This window comes from Serinus canaria, chromosome 1 (assembly GCF_022539315.1).
Source record: "Serinus canaria isolate serCan28SL12 chromosome 1, serCan2020, whole genome shotgun sequence".
Classification (NCBI taxonomy): domain Eukaryota; kingdom Metazoa; phylum Chordata; class Aves; order Passeriformes; family Fringillidae; genus Serinus; species Serinus canaria.
Window position 1 is genome coordinate 28,271,419 of NC_066313.1, and position 22,630 is coordinate 28,294,048.

Here is a 22,630-nt window from a genome sequence, read left to right on the forward strand (position 1 = left end):
CCATATAATTAACTTGACTGGAGAAAGAACAGATGTGGCAGAAAACCAACTTGCTAAAAGTGATAAAACTTGCTAAGAGCGTTACTTTTCCTCTGGATCAGTCCCGGGCAGTGGACAGCAGTGCCAGTGCCCCTGCCAGTGACAAAGCACAGAGATGTGACAAGTAAGGAAATGGGCACTTTGAGGCTCTGGGGACACGTCCACAGCAGTGCCAGCTGAACCCTTTGTGGACCCACCCCTTGGCTTACACTGGGATGGAACCAAGAGCTGGGAGATACAGAAAGGGACCGTAATACCAAGGAAGGAAAGCTGTGAATGAGCATGCAAACAGAGCTGAAAGCTGTAACTCTTGGAAACAGTACTTTTCAGCAACCCTCTCAAAACTCTACTTACTCTGCTTGAATTCTATGAAACTAGTACCTGAGTAAGAAAACCAACAGGAACTGTGATTTTATGTGAGGCACAGACAAGATACTGTGACACGAAGCCCTTTTTCTCTTTAAAGCTTGGCAGAACTATTTTCATACCATTTTCCCACAGATGTTCTTTAATACAGCAACATTGAAATGCTTATCACAATAACAGCCTAAAATACTTTGAAACCATTGGTAGCATTAATTTAAAAATCAAAAATAGTGGCAGGATCCAAGAGAGTGGAGAAATTCCTGGTAACCGTTCTCACACACATTTATTTGCTTCCAGGATCACCTCCAAGAGGACACAAACAATGAGAGATAGCCCGGTTTAGAGACTGATAAAACTGTTGCATGCTTAAGTTTGAGAGAGCCATTCCCACTGGGATTTAGGAAAGCCTGAAAAGGTGACTGCACCCACTGCAAAAAAGCCTGAGAAGGTGACTGGCTGCCCTTCACTCTGCCAGCCCGAATTCCAGAGAAAACCAGAGTCCCTTAGCATCCAGCAGTCCGTCTGTATTCACTACAGGACGATCCCAGGCTCTTCTCTGTCACGAGAACAAGCTATCGAAACCCAAAGGCTTTAATTGCACAGGTGAGTGTAGAGCAGCCTCAGCCCAGCCCCAGCACTTGCTGTGTACCCACTCTGCTTTCCTCTTGCTCTGCTCCTCTCGCTCCTCTCCGTTACTCTCTGCCCTGTCCTGCTGCCCACTTCCATCTGCGGGAGAACAATAAAACCTCTCACATCTGCCCAGACAGATGGACAGACAGGTGAACCAATGCTCTGCTCATTCTGGACACAGACACCGCCATCAGGTCCTGGCCAAGCCGACCTGTCCCCAGTAACAGGAAAAGCGAAAAATAAATCCAATCCCTAAATCTCCTTTTCCCCTGTTCAGCCCCCTACACTTGAAAAGTATTTTGCATCGCTTATTTGTAGAGGAGTCGCAGAACCCAACTCTTAAGGTTAGAAAGTAACGAGTGTAACTCCAGGTTAAACAAAAACAAAGTTGGTAATTAGTTGTGGTTAGTTCTGAGTTTTTGTTTGTTTTTGTTAGGGTTTTTATTTAACATATGTGATCGTTCAATATAAAATACTTTACAGAAGTCCATAAAACATGTGGAGTTACACTTCTTCCCTCTTCTGCAAAAAAAGCCTCATCCTTAGCATCCCATGCAAGAAACTGTTTAAACGGAATTATCTGCACAAGACAAAAGATTACTCCGGAAAGCTTTTTGTTTGGTTGGGTTTTTTTTTTGGGTTTTTTTTTTTTTTTTTGTGCGCTCGGTTTGTTTGGGGTTTCTTTAATCCTTTCCTGTGGCATGCCACCAAAACTCAACTCTAACTTCAGAATAACTGAACCGGGAAAGCATTCCCTCATCATTTGGTAAATGCCCTACAACAACCTACGTACCTTCTCACAGATAGGCTTTCTTATGATTTTTTTTTGTTCTATTTTTCCCCCCAAAATCATCCTCCCTAATTTACTTTAAAATTTACTACTTTAAGTACTGCTCGTCCTTTCCACCCTCCCCAAGCGCATTTCTACGAACCATACAGAAACCGCTTTTTCCCCCCCCCTCCCCATCAGCGCTGCAGTTTTCAGCGGCCCAGTTCCCGAAGTGGCAGCGCCGGGAGCCCCTTCCCGGCGGGGGAAGCCGCCGGAGGCTCCATTGAGGATGTTCCCATCGCTTCCTTTGTACGCCTGTACCTCGCCTGTCGCACACGAGCGGCTCTGCACCCTCCCTTCCAGCCCGTCTCCCGCAGGCACCCGCGCCAAAGCCATCGTGGAACAGCGTGTCCCGACCTGAGCGAGGCAAGAGCGGCTGCTGTTCCGCAGGGGCAGCTGGGACCGGCTTCAAATCCTCCTTCAGCTCCAGGACTTTCTGCCAAGAGAGCACCGAGCGCTGTTACTGCGCGCCTGCCCCTCGCTCCCGCCCGATCCCCACCTCCGAGCCCGCAGGGGTGGGAGCGGGGGCTGGGACGGGGGAGCTGGCGGGTCAACCTCCCGCTCAGCATCGTCGCCGCCGCCAAGTCGCACAGAAAAAAAGTTGGCGAGGAGCGGCTCCGGGGTGGGCCCGCGGGGCTCCCCCTTGCCGGTCCCGCGGCGGCGGGGAGAGGCGAACAATGCCGGGCCGGGCGGGTGGCCGGGAGGGGATGGAATGGGATGGAATGGGAGCGGGGGGGCAGCCGGGCCGGCGGGAGCGGAGGCACAAAGCGCACACTCACCTGAGGAGCGCGGCGCGGCCGGCGGGACGGCGAGCCCGGGCGGCGGCGGGGCGGGGGGGCGGCCGGGCAGGAGTTTGGGAGGAAAAGGGAGGGTTTTTATTTCCCCTGGAGTTTGAAAGGAGGAAGTGAGGAATGCGAGGAATGAGAGTTGGTATGAAATGAAGGCGGCCGAGGGAGGGAGGGACTGCCGGTTAAGGCAGGGGCTGGGACGGGGCTGGGAGGGGACTGGCGGGGGGCGGGGGGCAGCGGCAGAAGGGCCGAGGCGGAGTTGGGAACAAAACCCAGCGGGGCCGGGCGCTCCTCGGCCGGGGCCGTGTGTGACCGGGGCGGAGGGAACGCGGGCAATGGCCGGAAGAGGGGCTCGCGGGGGCGGGGGAAGGAAACTCCGGGCGGGCGGCCGGGAGCAGGGGAAGGGGACGGCTCGGCAGCGCCGGGAGCGGGTGGGACGCCGCCGCCTCCAGGAATCGAGAGCAGGCACGGCGCCCGGCGCGGGAGAACTTAGAGTGCGCGGCCCGGACGGGCCGGCCTCGGATCCCCGGGAACGCCGGCGCTTGCCTGGTGCTTTCCCTGGGGCGATGGGCCAAGCGCCCGTGAGGGCGCCCCGGCCTCGGGGACAGCCCCGCGCCGCCCGGGCAGGGACGAGGCTCCCGGGCTCCCCCGTGCGCGCCAGGCGCGGCCCGGCGGCTGCCGAGCCCCTCAGAGGCCGGCCGTGATTGCCACCCAGCACCGCGGAGCCACTGCGGATAAAACAGCCCCAGCCCCACACGGCAGCCCAGCCCAACCCGCAAAGCGGTGTCTCCCCGTGGCTTTTCTCAGTCGCACGTCGGAGCTGCTCCTTTCCTACCTATTCGTACAGGAATGACAGTGTGCTGCGCTAGGAAATACTGATACGAGACTTGAGAAACGCACGAGGGTTGAAAAGCCACATCCCCAAAACAAAAGCAGTAGGAAACCAGCAAGTTTAGTAAATGTAGCTACATCCTAGCAGCAGCTCGGGGAATGCAGCTGCCTCAGCAAACCAAACTTTTCCATGGCTCCGGCAGGTGATTTTGCCACAGGTGGCTGGAGGTACCTGTGAAGAGTTATAACATCGTCGGCTTTCTTGAAAACTTCAGTATATCAAAGAAACTGAGGTTTTTTGTAAGAACCCAAAGCTAAAAAAGTTACTAACTCTTTCAAATTGCAGTGAAAATTGCAGAGACCTGGAAACAGGTCCTAAATGTGTCCCAAGGCCTCAGAAACCAGATGGCAAACCCCATCAATTTCATAAAAATAAGGTTTTCTGATACAACTGTAGAAATGGAGAGTATATACAATATAAATAAGATGATGCCACAATATTCAGTGAAACGATTTTGGGGGTGTATGTTTTGTTGTTTTTTTATATAAAGCCTTGTAATTGATTAATTTAGTCACTGTTTCTATTAAGATATATTTTTAAAGCTATAATATATTTTCTATTAAGCTGTATTTTAAAAAACCACTATGTATATGAAAGGTAATTCACATATATTCAGTGGGAATTCTAGGCCAGGTCTCATAATTATGTGACTAACATTGTTTTGCTCCTATTTCCTTGCCAAACCAACACAGCTCAAAGAGAAGGAATTGAAACCTATTCCTTCCTGTGAATCATCACACAAATTGTTTGCGGGACTTCAGTCAGTTGCAGATGGAAATTCACTCAGGAGGTTTTTTAGTGGTGGGTTGTTTGGGTTTTTTTACTAGAGGTAATGCAGAGCCAAATGATTCTGCTTAGAACAGAAAGCTGAGAGAGTTGGGCAAACTTATCAGATTAATTCCCCAACCTTATTTGTACTCTATCAGAATGATTTTCTTATGCAGTTTTTAAAACAAAGCCCTTCCCCCCCCCCCCAGTAAATTAGTATTACTTTCCCTATACTAACAAAGGGCTTAATGATCAAATGATCAAAAGTTTCAGCCTCTGGAATATATTCACCCATTTACGAATACATAAATTGAACATGAAATTGAATGTTCTAAATTAAAAGATAAATTACCATGTGTAATGATTACCATAGCCTTTACCTTAAAGCATGTTGGTGAAGTTAGTTTGCTTCTGGATCTTTCTCCCATTTTGGAATAGAAGAAGTGACCTCCAGCTTCCAGGGAGGACATAATAATTCTATATAGAACACCTTAAAGGATGCAATGAGAAAACAGAAGCTATAGAGTGTATAGTTCAAAAGATAAGAGTTAACACTGGTACAGGATCTCTGCCTTCTTTCTGGCAGGGCTTTCAGTTGTTGCCATCTCACAGTGGGGGCCAGCTGTTTTCCATGTTAGTAAGGGAGCCCTTACACATCAGCATTGCTTTTCTACTCTTTTTCATAGCTGTATGCTGGGCCAAATTTCTCAGCCCTAGGAATACTTAAAGGACTTGCTTAATTCTGAACTAGTTCCAAACTGCAGTGGGTACAACAGTTTGATCCTGTAGTGAAGATGAGATTCCTGACTCTGCGAAAGAAAGAATCTGTGCATAGCTCTGTGTCACAGGACTACACATAAACTCTTAACTCAACTTGTAAATCATAGGGAAGGGTTTTTCTTGTCTTCTGTATCAGGAACAGGAAACCTAATTCAATGTCACCCAGAAGATTTACAGAGCTGTTAATCCCAGCAAGTGGAGGAGCACATTAATTAATTATTAGTATAGGTATAATAATTATGCTAACAGCATCAAACCTCCTGTCCTATTGCTACCAAATTCAGCAGCAAAACTTCAATGAGAGTGAGAATCAGCCCTAAAAGCACAAGAAATCACTCACTGTCTTATATGTTTGTAAGCCCAAGAGTCTATAGCAGCCTAAGAGCCATATCCACCTGCTAGGCTTGCCTTTAGGATTCTAATGTAATAATTTAATATGCTTCTTTAAGATCTCACTGGGATTTCTAGCATGTTACATTTGCACGTATGCAACTAATTTTACTGTGTTAAGAACAAATGCCCAGTCATGTTTCCCGCTTAATTTTCTCTCCCCTCTAAGACTAATTTGGCTCAGATAAAAATAGCAGAAAAAACAGAGGTGCTTGAAGAATAGGGCTTGTGTGTTGAGAGCCGTGCCAGTTTCTGATTATCAGATCCATCATATCTCCTCTTATTGAAGTTCATACATCTCTCAGTGGAAATAGGAAAATATAACCACTTAACTTGATGTTCTTCCTAGCCTTGTATGACTTCAGTACCCGATTCAGAAAACATACATTAATGTGCTTCAGCAATTGGATGGGTTCAGATGGAAGGTGGGAAAATGCAGTAAGGACCATCTCAAATGCCCTAGCTGGATGCTGGGAAAAACATTAAAAACATGGGGCAGAGAAATTGAACCAGCTTAAACAATCAAATAGAAGCCAAGAACTATAGCGTAGGATCTGATAATATTGGGGGAGGGAGGGGGTACAAGTATTAGAGAGACTACCCTTACATTTATTCCCAGATTTCCAAGTGTATGGGAAAAATATCCAACACCACAAAGAGTGGGAACTGAGAATTACAAAGGAAAAGAGTAAGAAGACAGATGATATTCAAGAAATAGAAAGAAACTGAGGTAATAAGTCACAGAGAAGGAACAAAGTACACCCACAAGTGACAGCAAAATAAAAACAATCATTTAGAATTAAAGACATTTCAATATATAAATTAGTTTATTTTCATTTAGATATAAAAGTTATAAATACAATTAATGTAAAACAGTATCTGATAAAGATGACTGAATCAGTTCATCTGTCTGCATAATTTGGACTGAGGGGCCGTGACATGATCATTTGATGTCAAGAAATAGCTTGAAGAGTCACTGCTGACAGGGCTAATTAAGTAAAAGGATGCTTTCTGGGCACACAGAAAATCATCTTGAATCAGAAATTAGCATCCTACCTTCAGATCACCCCAAAATAACATAAGGCAATTTCTTTCACACATTCCTAGTCAGAAAAATAATCAGACAGGTACACAAACTGACTTTCTTTCCTGGATGGGCAGAGGGAATGCAGACCCATCAGCCAAGACTTCAGAAGAGCACAGTTGGAAAGCACTGCCAGGTCTCATCCTCAGCCTGATGAGCAGGAAGGCACAAAACAGATCCATCAGCATTCAAGTTCTCTTCACAGACTGCTTTTCTGATAAGATCATCTCAAGGAAATATCTCAGCAGCTACTGAAAAATGCTCATCTGAAAGATACAAGAGCTGGACTTCTCAGCCTCAATTCATTATTTTACAGTTAAATACAGTATTTACTTTGTGATTATAACCAGTATTCTTTCTGGCAATATCAGAAAACGTCTTCACAAAGTTTTGATAATTTGAAAGCACAAGTGATATCTACTGCTGCAAAGACTCCAGAGACCAAAAGCAATATATCTGCTCTTTGCAGCTTGAAACAGTTAGTCTGCTGATAAGAACAATATCCAAAGCTGGAGAACACCTAATTCTTGTCTCAGTAGAGGGACAGACTTCTCCAAACTATTGTGCATATGGGTAATAGGCAAGAAGCAGGCAAGACAGTAATTGTTCTGTGCTTCAGTACACAGAAGATGTGTGCACTGAGGCCCCCAGGCCACACCGTGCTGTAATCCACTCTGGTGAGTTAAGGCCACATGAATCAAGTGTTCCATGCTGTGACACAGTCTCCATACAGTACATCCAGTATTAAAAATGGAACATTGGAAGGACACATTGCAAAGCCTTGTGGTACAATTACAATAAACTTACTGATGCCTTTGAAAATACCTGTAATCTCTTTTTGAGGTAACTCCTTCTCATAGGCAGGTTAAAATTATTTATACAAAATCTACTTTAATATGTCATGCCTTGAGATAATCTCACATTAAAAAAAAAACTGGTCACAAACTTATACCTAAAATGTAGCAAATTTCATAAACAGTGGCATAATTAAAAATATTTTTCATCAGTTTACAGATTCAACCAATCCGAATACTGCTTTTCAGAAGTGGTACTGTATATTGTTACAATAGTATCTTCTGCCACATTCAGCCAGATTTTATCATCCATTCACAGCCTCATTTTTCACATGGTTGGAAGTAACAGAAGTAGCAATGAATATAATATCAGCCACTGAAAAGGGAGTGTTTGAGATTTGATTGTTCTTAGTTTGGTAAAAAGACTGTCAAGGGATGGAGAGAAATTAGAATACTAAAAGGGAAATGGAGTATCAGTCTTAGCAGACAATCATTCCACAGAGTAAAAGTCTTGTATTAGAGCCAATTCCAGCTGTTCTTTTTTTACGAGTTCATCTCCCAGGCTTTGTGGAAGCTTCAAGGTAAATGAACATTTAGCCATTATGTTTTTAATTCTAGCTGCAAGGAGTTCCAATAACTGGGCTTAGCCCACTCTCATGCAGCATCTGTAAATAAGGATTCTAAAAGCAGAATCAACACCAATGACAGAAACATCACCTAGATTTCTTGCTCTTCCACAGTCCATACAGAGGCTGCTCCCAAGGTGGTCTGCTGTCAACTCCCACAATGCTCTGAAGGCTGGAATTGGTTTTCTAGTAAGCCTGCAGAAGTCTGTCCTCCATTTCCCTTCCAATATGCTCTTCATTGCTACACCTGCAACTCTTACAAGATGTAGGGGTGGGAGTGAGTTCTGTGTTTCATGTCTGTTGCCCCTCATTCACAGACCAATTTACTGTCAAAGCTGGAGAGTCCAATAGCAAAAGCCTGAAGAGCACAGAGAGGGTAATTATAGTCCAGAGTGAACACATCTTCTGCTACACGACCAAACTGCATCACGATGTAGTCAGCTGGGGAGAAAAGACATTCAGAGATTAACAAATTTCACAGTGAAGCAAAAGAAAAAAAAACCAACACAACAATAAAAAAAAGCGGTGAAACTAAATCCAACCACAAACCCTCCCCACATCTGCCAGTCCCAAATATATGTGGTCGGTGTATCCATCCTTTCTCACCAGAGTGGCCTTGAAATCTGTCCTCTAGAGTGACTGATATTCTAGAAATTATTTTTCTTCTCAAACCAAAGCTCAAACCATTATTTTGCTAGCCTGAAGGTGCTGTATTAGACCTTTTCTTTCACTTCAGGAAGTTTTCATTTGCACCCTCTTTTGCTGCAGTTATGGACAGCAGAGTCTGCATCCACCCCAGAAAAAAGGAGGCCTTATATAATTTTCCTGACAGCTCAGAAGTCCCCAGTAAGCATGAACTAGCTTTCTTTACCCAGTTTCCCTCCCCAAGGAAGGGTGGCCTATTCCTCCCAACCCTCATGAAATAAATTAGGTTCTCCCTGTCTAAGCAAGTCCCACACACTCTCCACCAGACCAGACTCTTACGGTCATTGTCATGGACAATCTGGAAGTTCTTCACTGAGGCCTGAGTGACCCTCCCATGGAAGTTCAAAACATAGGATTGAGTATCATCATTCCAGACTGGAGCCTTGTTGTGCAATTCAATGAGGTTCTCTAAATTTTTGTTTTGCCATTTTGACAGCAGACCCTCATGCTCCTGTTTAGAAGAAAGGAATATTTTTATCAGATTTGGAATGGCTCTGCTTCTGAGTGCCACCTCTCGTGTGTATGCACTCTGTCACTTTATTCCCTCTTTAATGAAACACACTGATATCACTTCAACTCAGTCCTACTGAATACTTTCTGCAAGTACCAGGAAGACACTTTCATAGATTCCCAGTCCAAGCATTCCTTTTCACCCAATAAAGTAAAAAGAGTGATAGGGAAGGAAATGTGTGTACAGGAAAATTCCACAGATAATTGCCATCCTGCTGGCATGAATCCCTTCTGATAATTTTTCTCTGATGCTGTTGCATCCAGTTTCCATTTCTAACACTGTAAACTTCGAAATAAAAGAAAATAATCCACAATTAACTGCATAGTGCCAGGCCCTGAGGTGCTCCAGTACAAAGTCCAAAGGCTGCAGTAGAATGTAAGGTTAAATATCATCCTATTTGGTCTAATGAGTGATGCTCAGTGTGAAAATCAGAGAGAAATAAAACCAAAAAGATACAAAAAGGAAGTAAAACAGTATATTAAATTTGACAAACGATTACAAGGAGATTCACGTTGTAGTGAAACATGACATATGATTTAATTTTAAAAGTTTTGCAAGAAATAAAATCAAAACTATATATGTTAAAACTGAAGAAAAAGAGTCCAAGTTTAAGTTACTAATAGGAGAACATGCTCAGAAAACAACCTGTTCTGGAGGTCTGACTGATATGGCTATAGTATATACTTCAGTATTATACAAAATACCATAGTGGATTTTTGAGGATAACCTAAATAAAACTTCCTGTTCGGTTTAATTACTTTTTAATTTTATCTTTATTTACTTTTTAAAAATGCAAAACAAACCCCTGAGAACTGGCACCAACTAAGTGGATTTAGATTTAGGTGAGAAAATTAAAGGCAGACCCATGGAACCATTACTGTACTAATGGGAGAGTTGGCAACACCAACTGAAAGACAATGAATAAATGAGCACTTCCAGAGATACAATTTTTCTGACCATTCAGATTCAGATTCTCTTCCAAAAGAGATCCAATTAAATCTCTTTTCTGAGCTCTCATGACTCTCTATTTCCATTCTTGAAAACTCTTTTTCTCTGACCTCAGGAAGCACGTTCTTGTCCTACTCCTATCTACTCTCAACATGGCTGCAAATACCATTTTCTAGCTTAAAATATTGACCATGCCTTTTGGTTGGTATCTCTTCTTTCTGCCTTTTGGTCTTCTCTCACCAAACATAAAACCCACATTAAGGGAACCTAACAATTTTCATTACACACCTTAATATACCTTCAGATACTGTTCTGTAAGCTTTTAGCTCTAATGCCTCTCATATCTATGAGAAATCCTCACTAAATAGTCACAACAAAACTCCGTCTTCTCCTTGTCCCTCCTTCTCCTTCAAGAATCCTCCTTTTCTGCTGCTCCTACAAAAAAAGCTATCAGCAATCTGATCAAAAATGTATTTATTCCCTTACTATTGCACCAGCAGTACCTAATCTGTCTATTGCCTGTCACAATCCACATCCTGGCTAAGAATGCAAGCTCCGGGGAGAAGCAAGCGTGTCCAGGGTTTATCCAGCCCTCAGCACAACAGGACCTCACCATGAGGGTGGCTTGTAGGTGCAAAAGCAACAAGGGAGTGAGAAGTAAATCATAAATAGGCCGCCCAAAGGACCTGTAAGGATACAAATACTATTCAGAAAGCTACAGATTAGGTAGAAGGCAAGAATCAATACATTTAAGCAACATTGTATTTATTCTCCAGGAGACTTGTTAAAGCCCTGGCCTGTAAAAGCCCTGATTGTCAGCCACACCCAGCCCTGTATAGGGAAGTTTTAACCTCTTCCTTCAATCTGAAACATGACCAAACTTCATAACTCACATTTCGTGGACGGATTGGAATTCGCTTATGATTCATGTTCATTCCTGGAATGATCACAGACATTTTTCTGGGACCCTTAAATCCTAAGATATTAGTTTCCTGAAAGACAAGGAAAGCCATTATTTTCAGTAAATAAGATACTTCACCTCAGAGAGGGAAAGACAGCAAAACTGAACTTGTATCACCATTTGTACTAGTTATTAGAATTTTGCTGGCGACAACTGTGGCAGCAGTTACTATTTGCAACTGTGTTTAATCACTGAGAACTGCTTTCTCTCCCTTTCTCATTTAGAGAACAGTGCACAGTATAAACTAATTTGGAGTGCATTTCTTACCTACTAAAACATTTACAACAAAATTATACAAGTGTAATTTCCAGGCATAAGTTTTTTCCACCTGAGGCAGTAATGTGTTGAAATATTACTAGTGAACAAGCCTTAACTATGACAGACAGCAAAATATCTTTGACTTGACTCTGTGTTGTCTGTATATCACCAGTTAGTCTAAAACGTTTCTGAACAATGAATGATATTTTTCTTCAGGTGCTGTTATTTGTGTTTAAGAACACACCTACAATTTTCTCTCAAATCATAGTGTTTTATAATCGTTTATAAACAAACCCAGGAAGGGAAGTATTCAGCAACTATCCAAGCTTCAATCTTAAGAAGATTTTTCCAGAGTACTGAAGGAGACTGCTCCAAGTGGATTGAGTACAAAAAGCAAAGGAAAAAAGTCCTGTGTTCTCAAACCATTCATTTAACAGTATCAGCCAAAATCCAAGGGTCCATTTAAAGTGTTCTGTAACAATATCCATGATAACCTTTAAAATTCTCAAAGACCAATTAAAAGCTAGAATCTTTTAGAAGTACTGAATTGATTGGCAGAAGTGATACAGCTTCTCCTAACACATTAATGCATTTTGCAGATACAGACAAAGGTCTTTGGAGCTGCAACCTCTATTACGTCACTTCAAAAAGTCTAGGGGCATGTATAAGAATGAGGGTACTGATTTTATTCATATTTAAACTTTACAAACTCTTATATAAGAGTTCAGAATTCTGAAAAGCTGACTTTATATTAACTGTCTGTGCTCATTCTAACACCTTGCTATGTCCAGCTAGGTAGGAAACCGAAGAATACTATATACAAAGAAAATATCTAGTAATACTTCTGTAAACAGCCTAGTACTGGAATTATCACATCAATTTCTTCCCAAGTGCCATTAAGATGAAGAGCAAAAGCAAAAAATCAAGACACTGCTCCAATAGGCTAATGCATCTTTAAGCTTCTGTAAGGAAAGTAAAAACACCTGTGAGAAAAATAAAAATTCTTACACTTCACAGCAATTGTTTCATAGAGAACCTCAAATTTTACTCCAATTGTAGGGCTGGAATACAAAACAATGTGACATGAGAACTCTCATGTAATTCTGTAGTCTCCACAAGTGCCTCCTTACTCTGAATCCTATACTGAGGTGATTCACAAGAGCAGAAGAACATCTCTAAAACAGAGCTAGCAAATCACAATTTACCCTGGAACCACATCTTTACCACTAACAAGCTGCTACTGAAAGAATACCAGTTCCCTCCTATCCCTCAAAATGCCTTTGGTTCTGCACAAACTAATTATGTTTCACAGAGTACTCCCAGTTCCTTCTCAGGGTCTACCAGACACCAGCTGGGCCAGAGGCAGCTTTGTCTGGCTCCATGTAAAGCATGTGTGACTGGCCACACACTGAATCGGCCAGGAAAGAAGGTCATGAGGATGTTCGTTTAGGTGTTTATCCTACTCCTGACATTGTTGGGGTTTTTTTTTGTCATTAAAGTTGTAAGAGTTTATCAGTGAGGCCTCTGCCTCTTGTTGAAATTTCTGGTTGAAATTGGTCACTTGGTTCCAAAGTTAAGTGGAGGAGGCTGGCAGCAGCCCGATTTTGCAAGCTGTGTTTCCTCGGTAACCAGGCACAAAGAAAGGGGCAAAAAGGGAGAGTCAGTACTTACATAACAAATAGCTGCGAGCTCCTGTCTTGTATGAGCCTTTTCCACTAGACTTTGTGCCTTGACTGGGTTAACACCATGGTCATAGACTGTAAATTTGGTTCCCATGAGGTTTGACCTAATGTCAGATTATGGAAAAACACAGAAAGAGAGACATCAGTAGAAAGTTTTGTCATCTTTTGAAAGTATTTGTACAACACAGCAAAAACACACATCTGCCATCTGAATCTTCCTGCTGCCAGCTCAGTAAGGAGCTTCAGTGACATGCCCATGTGAGCCTGTAACCTATCCTGGAGAAGCATCTAGACAATTTCTTCTCTGAGTTGCCACAGTGAATGGTAATGCTGAAGAAGTCTGCCAACCCAAGTGAATACAGATTATATGGAGCAGAACAATGCAAGTTCATTCTCTCTGAATTTAAACCAGATTGCCAGTCATAAACACAACTCAATTAAAATTTTTAATTTAAATTAAAAATTTAAATTTGTAAATTTTAATCAACAATTAAAATCCTATCTCAGCTGACTGTAGTTTTCATCTGTGGCTCTCACCTGAGTTTTCCAATGAAACTTTCCCCTTTCCGAGATAAATCTGTTGGATCAACTGATATGAGGTAATTGGATGTTTTGCTCTTCTTTCTTTTTCTCCCTGCAAGAAGGAATGTCTGGAAAAAAAAAACTTTGATCAAGACTTATGCTTTGTAAGAATGCAGAGGCATTGCTATCCAAATTGTTATCTCTCCATTTCCTGTATGCACTCCCTTTTCTCTTCTGTGCTAGTATTACTGTCTCCACAATTTTGTTCTCTTCCAAAGTGCCCAGCCTGAAATCCTCTCTCCCCATCAGATCACTTGGCAGTCTAGATTTAATGCACCTGTCCTTTCTAGTCTTCCCTCCTTTTCTTCTGGAGCAACTCAGTCTTCCTGCTCTTTTTTAACATTGAACTTTTTAATTCTTTTTCAATTTCATCTTTCACTGTATTATGGCTTTTAAACCACAATACAATCCTAATTACATGCCAATTTCCTCCTTAGTGCCTTGGCTGAATATATGCTGTCCTCATCTGCATGATGGCTGTTCTCCACTACAGGTTTCTTATCAAAAGCTCTCCCTTGCACCAAACACATTTTTTTGGTAGGAGTACAATAGCCAAGTGTGCTGCTTCCAATACCTTTTTGTTGTCATCCCTTTCCAGATGCATGTAGTAAGTAGGGAAGAGCCCCCGATCCATTCCCTTTTTATCTCTAGTGATTCGACACTTGACACTAATTCCACGGGGTGCAGGGCGCAATGCAAAATCCTCCAAGTTCTCTACTTCTCCCAGCTGTGCATCTGCCTGAGGGGATGGACTACAGGAAGCACCTGTTTCCTATGCGAAGAAGCATCATATTAGCAACTTAATAGCAGATCAGAGACTCTGGTATTCCACAAGAAAATAGTGGTTTTTTGAAACATAAGATATCATGTATCCAGAAGATACTGGGGAAAGGAAGGTTATACTAGATACCACCTGTATATCCTCAGAAGAAAGCAGCTGAAGGTTTTACTCTAAGGAAAGACTAGGTCTCCAAGGGGAAAAGAGAAAAGGTACCCATTAAGCAGACATGAGTGATTTGCTAGAAAGGGAGAAATAGGATGAGATGTTGTAAATATTCTAAGCAAAGAACCTCTTTGCTTTTAGAACTTCAAACGCTGTGGAAAATAACAGAGTAGGATAAAGTAGGACTGATGGATGCTGCAGTAAGACAGGCTGGGATTTTGTGACCGAAATGAGTGCTGACATTATGTTGGTTCAGAACAGTAGCAGAAACGGAGTCAGCTGATGGTGGAACCATATCAGTTGAATGTTGGAAGAGCCTTAGAACAATGTGTATAGTCAGGATTCACAGAGTAATCAGAGGAATTTAAATTCTAATGGAAATCTGGGTCACGTCATTAAAGTATTTTTTTCTCAGAGGTAGCTGAATCCTGTGAATTGTAGCACCCAAGAGATTCCTCTTTGACTGGGCCTTCAAGATGAAGTTGCAGGTTTATACCCATTCCCAGCTACAGCCAAGTAAGAAACCTGAGTGAATAGCACAGATACACATACATAAATTTGAAATTCATGAGAGGGTCTCACCCCTTTTTCCCCTCCAGCACCCAGCACCCTGTATCTCCAGCACTTTGCACCCACAGCCCAGTCTCCCAAGAAGGTGACAGCCAGATCTCTTGCACTACTAGTGCAGGGCATCATACACACAGTCACCTCCCAATACACTCAAGTGCACCTCCCACACCATGGACTTTGAAGGGTGTCCAGCATCCATGCTCAAACCCCATGGTCTTGATCTGGTTTGAGCTATCTCGGACCCTGTGTCTTCCTGATGCTGCTCTCTTCCAACTCACTGGCTAGTCCAGCACATAATTTGTCAACATATGTATACATGCATGCATGTATATCACACATACACACACACACTCACAAACACATTCACACAATAAATAGTTAGAAGTGGAGTTTCAGAGGAGAGTGAGACATGCTGAAGTAATCAAGGCACAAGGCTTGGGCAGACAATCATACTGTTCTGCAGTTGTTTACACATATCTGATGCCTTTTACCCCCTTTAATCCCTGTCTTCCCATGCTTATTACTCCCTGATCCACCTTGATACACTTCTTTTCCCTCTTAAGCTTCCTCCCCCAAAAATCCCATATGATGTTTGTCCAATCCCAGCATTCTCTGTTCCATTCCAAAATTCTGTTTCTCTTTGCATCCCACAATAAATGCCCCAAACCTTCAGGAAGAAATCCCTCCTATGTTTGCATGGCATTTCAGAGCTTCTCTGAGTCATTTTGGTGAATTTTGCAGAGACAATGGCCCAGTCTGTCTCCTTTAGGGGTGATAGTGCTGACTCACTGTGTTCCCATATTCTCTGATTAGGCTTCCTGGGATCCTCCACCCACAATTGTTCCTCTAATCATTGCTAAGTCTTTTTGTTTAACTCAGTATCCCTTCAGTCAGAGGCTGACAATCTTGACCTTACTCTGTTTTCAGGGAATAATATTGCAGCTACTGTATTTCAACCCAGTGCTCCAGGGGTTATCACTAAAATCAGGCACATGCCCAGTGCTTATCAGAAATGGATTTCAAGACACTTACTGCAAAAGACTTCTCGCTGGATGCAGAACTAGGCCTCTCAGATTCAGGGTTTGGTGAATGAGATACTGGTCTCTTACTACCTTCTTCCTCTTCTGTGTCCTCCTCATCAAAATTCAAACTGCCAGAAATTCCTGTTAGAATACAGGATTAAGCATGTATGATAAAGGATTAAGCAATCTCTGAAAGTAGGTGTCATGAGTTCGTGGCATCACTAATTCATATTTGACTGTTGAATACCTATTCACACTCTTAATTTCTGCTTTTTCAACTGATGATTCTTAATTTCTGCTTCAACTGCTGATTTTCTTCATGTGCTGTATCTCTTGCTGAGCCTTATAATTCAAATTCCTACTGATATTTTGCAGCAGTCACTGTGCAGATGATTAAGCAGCTGTCAGGCCTTTATTAATATGGATTTTACTTGATATTCCATGACATAACATATTGCTTAGTTTATGTTGTCATTGAACTAATTTTGCATATTTTCATGCAGAAAAGTCCTCCATGTCTTAAGAACAACAACAGTTCAAGGAAATCCAGATCAATATGCTGACACCTATCCCATAAATTGGACTCTGTACAGTTTACATCCTTTACCACTTTCCCTCAGTCTTGTCCCTGAAACAGGGTATTGCAATTTTTCAGTAAGAGCCCCTCCTGTTCTTACATTGATCAGGTCCATAAATACTAAAAATGACTTGATTTCTAAAACTGAAGCACAGACTGAGAAGTTTCAGGACTTATTTAATCTTAACCTAAGCACAGTCATGTAGAGATGACTGTGGGTATATAACTAAAATAACTCTTCATAAAGACACATTTATGAAGAGGGTCTGTAGACATCATTATTTGGTGTGTCCTTCTACTTGGAACTGCATCATCAGTTGGTCATTAGGAAGAAGTTCTTCTTAAGGGTGACTGGGAGTTGGAAAGAGTGGCCCAGGGAGGTGGTGGAGTCACTGTCCCTGGAGGTGTTTAAGGAAAGACTGGATGTGGTACTTTGTGCCATTTTCTAGGTGTTAGGTCATAGGTTGGACTCAATGACCTCAAAGGTCTTTTCCAACCAAACTGATTCTGTGCATCCAGGATTTTGTTCTATGATTCTTTAATTTGGCTGTAGAAAGAAAATGTACCTAAAGCATTACAGACAGTGAACACGACCTGCTTAACTGAATAATTTTCTGAGAACATATAACAATGCTCTGACATGGCACTGCAAAGGGGCACTGCTGGAAGTCTCAGATAAAACAGAAAAATCCAGTCTTAACAACCTGTCAGTAAACTTCCCAAGGGACATTTGGGAAGAGGAAAGGCGTTGACCCTGGTATTCCAGCCAATTTCAAAATTCACTGTTTATATTCTACCTCCACTAATTTCCCCTGAAGTTACTGGATATTCTCTCCTCTTTCCTTTTCTAACTCTTGTGCAATGTTGCTATCTGTAGGTAATCATCTGTGCCATTTGAAAACTGGATGACAATACCTCTGAATGTGATAGTACCTCAATACCTGCAGTGTATGGGAAACATTCTGGGAGACAAGCTCTGCAAAATAAAAACAAGCTGTGTAATAAATTAAGCACTAGCTGTCATTTTACTGCAAAGTGCTTAGGCTGCATGCAACAAAAAAAGGTTTCCTGTAGTACTGGCAGCGACTTAAGATACTTGGCAGACAGAGCTTGACACTCCACTAGGAAATTACTCAATGGGATATCATTATTGAATATATAACTCAAAAACCACTGACTGTGACAGCCTCTGACTCAGAAAAAAAACACCTTTCCTGTCAGTCTCCTAAAGAGTTAAATTATGGCATTTACTGAGAGGTCCTGCTGTTGTGAAAATATTCAAGCATCTTATCAAGATATAACACATCTACAATAAAAACACCCCAAACTTTAGCAAAATGTGATATAGCATTTTGTGAGCAATTTCCTTGGAAAGATCAGAAATTTTACAGCACATTGAGAAACCCTTAAAATATAACTGGTATGGTTCAAATAACATCATGAAAAGAAACTGCAGCACTGCACTTCCACATGCTGTAAAATCTAGTAGCTCTTTTAAAAGTAATATCCTACAGACATTTGTTTCATGATTCCTCATTTTTTAATGCCACTGAAATAAAGTTATGAAAGTAGAAGAGCCCCAAAAAAGACATTTACCTATTATTAACTCTTACCTCGTTTCTGTAATATTTCTTGCAGATCTGGCTTGGTTGCTGTGTCTGTTACAGCCTCTCCATCATTTTCCTTATCTGCATTGTCTTCTGGTTTGGTAGATCCAACAGACAGAGTTTGGAGCTTGGTCCCCAAATCCTGAACTTCTGATTTCAGGAAAGCAGCTGGTCCATCAATGCCTGCAGGCCAAAATGAAACAGAATGAAACAAAAGTCTATTTTTTCATGGCCAAAGATGCATCCCAGGATGGTGGCTCTATTCATCATCCCTTCCTCTAGCATCTCTTTAAAGTATTAAATATAGTTGTTCATTTTTTTTCAGAAGGCTTGGGAGGAGTCAGGCCCAACTCTGGTAGAGACTGCCTATTACTTTAAACATATCAGTTATCAGTTTCTCCCTATTTAAATATAGGGATTTTATTTACCTTTTTATAAGGGCTTAAGCAATTAAAACAATTAAGCAAGTTTTATTTGTCATGCACATTGATAGTTTTCAATTTATTTACAGATACTTCTTTTATTTTCTTTCCCTTCACATTGTTTGTTTGCTCTTATGCCAGTGAGTACTCTACAGTGAACACCACAAATCAATTTGATAGAAGTATCTACAGCTATAGACAGAAAAAAACCCTCTATCTTTTTGTTAGAATGAAATTTCAATGTTTAAACCATACAACACAGCTGTGCACCACACTTCCCAATTGGTGGAAGCATCTTGATGTCAGGGTCTGGCATAACACCTAATATGTAGCACACAATGCTTAAGTGTAGTTCCAGCTTTGGATTTCTTGTTTTCCCACTGTTTTCCTTCTTAAAACTCTACTGCTTTATCTAGGCATTGTATTTCTGACATGCTTACTGCTGTTGTCACTTCCTACCAGGATTTGCTTGCACTGAGGAAGCCCCAGAACTATGAAAGGTAGTGAATGAGCAGTTAAGTTTTCATTTGAGTCTTACTGAAGACTTCTACCTTAAGTTATAGCTATCTTATCTCTCATTCTCTTCTTGACTTGAAAGTGTCTTTTAACAGAAGCTTTCTTACACCTGATTTTAGACATATAAATGCTACCACAAATACCACCACTTTCCTTCCCATCCTATTATCCTGAAAGGCATTTGGAGAACAAGAAAAATATTCAAAGAATATTTTGAACAAGAACAAGAAAAATATACAAGAGAGAAAGGATAACATAGTCCCAACTGTGATCTTCAAACCAGGTAACACCCCTTGTTTGGAGATTTAAAATTCTACTGTGCATATTAATTTGCTATCAATACAAGGCTTGTATTATAACACCCTGCAATAGCACACATCTCAAAGCCTTAGAATGTTTCCCATAATTTTCTTGATAGACTGATGGGATCCTGGCTCTCATAAACAACTTCCTGACACTTCCACTAGAATGTAAGGATTTCATTGCTGCTCTTATCTCCTTGTGACATGAGAGGCTTAAGACTCTCACTACTGCATTTTTTTTCACTCCTAAAATAATGGTCACTATTTTACTGCAATATTTTGAAGCCACCAAGTCATTGCCTTTGGCCCTGATAGCACTTCATGCTTGTGAGTTTGTGGACTGCTATAACCTGTCATGTTTCAGTTGTCTCAATGAAGCCCACAAAAAACAACAGATGAGGTAAAAACCATCAAGAGCCTAACACAGTGTTCACAACACTTTTTGTTTGCTTTTTCCACTTTATCATTCAGTCATATGCAGTCTTGAGGTGGAGTATCCTTGACACCATAAGGAAACACCGTACAAACAGTCACTACTGAATTATTTATCTTACAGCTTTAGAAGATTTTTTTACTTTTGATTTGTATGTCCCCACCTTTATAGAAATTGCCAGCCCATTTCTACAGTTCTTCTAGCCTAAACCAAGAGAAAGATTACTCAAGGGCACATGAAGTTTTACAAGGTGAGATTTTTGCTTGCTTTCAGTTTAGTATTGCTCAACCATACTGTACTACAATTCAACTTTTGTATATAGAGAAGTATGCAATCAATCTTATCCCTTGACCCCTACCACAGCAATGTAAGCACCCATCTGTGACATAATGCATGCACTGGGATTTTGGAGAACCCTGTTGCAATCAGGTTGATTATTTACCATGTAAAACAACATCACTGTGGACAGGGGTAGGAGTTTCTACTAAAGGAGTCTGCTCCTCGCACCCTTTGGGCTTTGACCTGCGCGGCTTGGCCTCAGGATTTGGCTGCACCATCAGCGGATCGAGACGTTTCTTCCTCTGCTTCTTCTCTAGAAGGGCTCTCTGTGGAATAAAGAAAAGCAGGAAACAGAGATGAGTAATCACATCCAGAGAGGCAGAATCCACGCCTCAGCCACTGACAATGACATGTCCCTGATCAGAATGTCAAATAAAACTGAAATATTCTTGCAAGCTCTTTGTGTGTAGGATATTCTCTCAATATCCTACACACAGATATCACTGTGGTTTTGGAGTGAGATACTGACTCTGATGCTCCACAAGAGGTTGACATGGACACCTCCTTATTTTCTGACCTGTCTTGAGAATACCAGTTAAATCCTTTCACCCAGTCTCAGTTGCAGCAATCCTTAACACAAATAGAAAATTTCATAGTCATCCACAATCCAGTATGAAGCAGTCAGGACTTGCAAAGGAAAACGTTTTCTCTCAAAAGCTATCACCTTATAGGGAGAACTTAAAGCAAATAGTTCCCAGAAACCAATGCTGAGAGATAAGACTTAAAGTAGGGAGAAAAACAGATAAGTAACAGTAATTAAAATAGAAATGACCCACTAAAAAAAATTTTATCTACCTTGCAAAATTTTTCCATATAATTCAGGACTGAAAGGAAAGACTGGTAAGTCCAAATGCTAAAAATGAAAACATTATTTCTCCAAGATACATATCTATTAGATACTTGAGATTTCCTACTCAATGAGGAGAGAAACAACTTCTAGACTTAAATCAAGGCAAAAAGGGACATGTTGCCATTTTAGACCTGCTTAGTCCTTAAAAACAAAGGTGGAAGAAGGAAAAATCATATTCTAATATTCTGCACCATTATGCAAACAACGTGCAAGCTCCTTACAGTAAATGCAGTATATCATGGCTGTCTCTTAGGTACCTGAACATCCCTGAAAATTGTTTTTGATGACAGAAACCACTTCTCCATCAAATTATTTTTAGTTTTGATGCACTACTAGATAAACAATTCATCAGTCCAACAATACAATCCACAGACACAGACATTTTTAGAGCCCTCTTCTCTCCCATTATTCTTTTTCTCTTGTTGGTTTTTCCCTTTGCTATTAGTCTTGTTATCTCATGTGAGATTAGTTTCTCAGACAACCTCTCCCTGCGGAATTCCAACATAACTCAGCCCTTGATTCTTTATTTTGTCTGGTTTTTTCACTTATCTAAAAGAAAAAAAAAAACCAAAAACCCAACCACCCACAACCCAAACAAAACCAAACATACAAAACCTCAAGAACAACAAACAAATGAACAAAAACAAATAACATGAAACAAAATTAGGTTTTTTTATTTAAATTCAGTATTACCCTTTGAAGACTGGACTGCAGTATAGGTAGTGTTTGCTACTGCAGAATTATTTGCAAAAATTATACTGCAGAGCAAAAGTTACACAGAATTCCAAAGAGATTATCACATTTGTCTAGAATAAGAAAGAAAAATAAGCATTAAAGTCAAATTCTTAGAAATTGCTAATTACAAATGTGTTTTCTAGGAAGGTAGTCAGACCTTTCAGAAGAATTTACATTGCTTTGTGTTGCTTGTTCCTTTTAAAAGTTAAAGCTGAGGAAAAGTAAAAAAAGTCATGATAGTTTATAATTCTCCAAAGGAGAGAGGAAAAACAACAATCAAAACATTATACACAGAATAAGGATTTGAGAAAAACTGTTGTCAAGGCTTCTCTGCCTGACAAATAGGCAGGCAAGAAAAAAAAAAACCAAAACCCAAAAAAACCAGCAAAACTGACACAACCTTAAGGCAGTAAGAAAATATACAGCTATTGTTAGAATGCAAAATTGAATTTGGGATCAACACAGGATATAGTAATTTCAAGAGTTATTTGGTGGATTATTCTATTAGATAAGCTTTTTTTTTAACATTTCACTGCTTACTAGTCTAAATTTTAATTATTATTATTCACATAGACTGTGTTACATCAAAGGGTTTCTTGGACTCACCAATCCAATAGGATCTGCTTTTATTAAACAGTTTACTGCTGGTAGATGTGACTGATCTTCCTTTCTTGCAAGAGC

At 41.1% G+C, this 22,630-nt stretch overlaps 2 protein-coding genes across 2 annotated transcripts in view; both read right to left on the reverse strand.

Moving 5' to 3' along the window:
- TEAD4 (TEA domain transcription factor 4) overlaps positions 1 to 2,664 on the reverse strand; it is a 50,891-nt gene extending 48,227 nt beyond the window's left edge. Inside the window, exons 1-2 of the mRNA XM_018908292.3 lie at positions 2,644 to 2,664; positions 2,222 to 2,300 (exon numbers count right to left, since the gene is read on the reverse strand). The gene's annotated coding sequence lies outside the window, so the exon portion shown is untranslated. The remainder of the gene's footprint in view (positions 1 to 2,221; positions 2,301 to 2,643) is intronic.
- A 3,645-nt stretch (positions 2,665 to 6,309) lies between these two features.
- The window catches only part of TULP3 (TUB like protein 3), a 32,420-nt gene continuing 16,099 nt past the window's right edge, over positions 6,310 to 22,630 (reverse strand). Inside the window, exons 3-11 of the mRNA XM_050974924.1 lie at positions 20,468 to 20,630; positions 18,359 to 18,535; positions 16,179 to 16,309; positions 14,208 to 14,405; positions 13,589 to 13,701; positions 13,041 to 13,155; positions 11,044 to 11,142; positions 8,971 to 9,142; positions 6,310 to 8,427 (exon numbers count right to left, since the gene is read on the reverse strand). Coding sequence (XP_050830881.1) covers positions 8,294 to 8,427; positions 8,971 to 9,142; positions 11,044 to 11,142; positions 13,041 to 13,155; positions 13,589 to 13,701; positions 14,208 to 14,405; positions 16,179 to 16,309; positions 18,359 to 18,535; positions 20,468 to 20,630 — 1,302 coding nt within the window. The 3' untranslated portion in view covers positions 6,310 to 8,293. The remainder of the gene's footprint in view (positions 8,428 to 8,970; positions 9,143 to 11,043; positions 11,143 to 13,040; positions 13,156 to 13,588; positions 13,702 to 14,207; positions 14,406 to 16,178; positions 16,310 to 18,358; positions 18,536 to 20,467; positions 20,631 to 22,630) is intronic.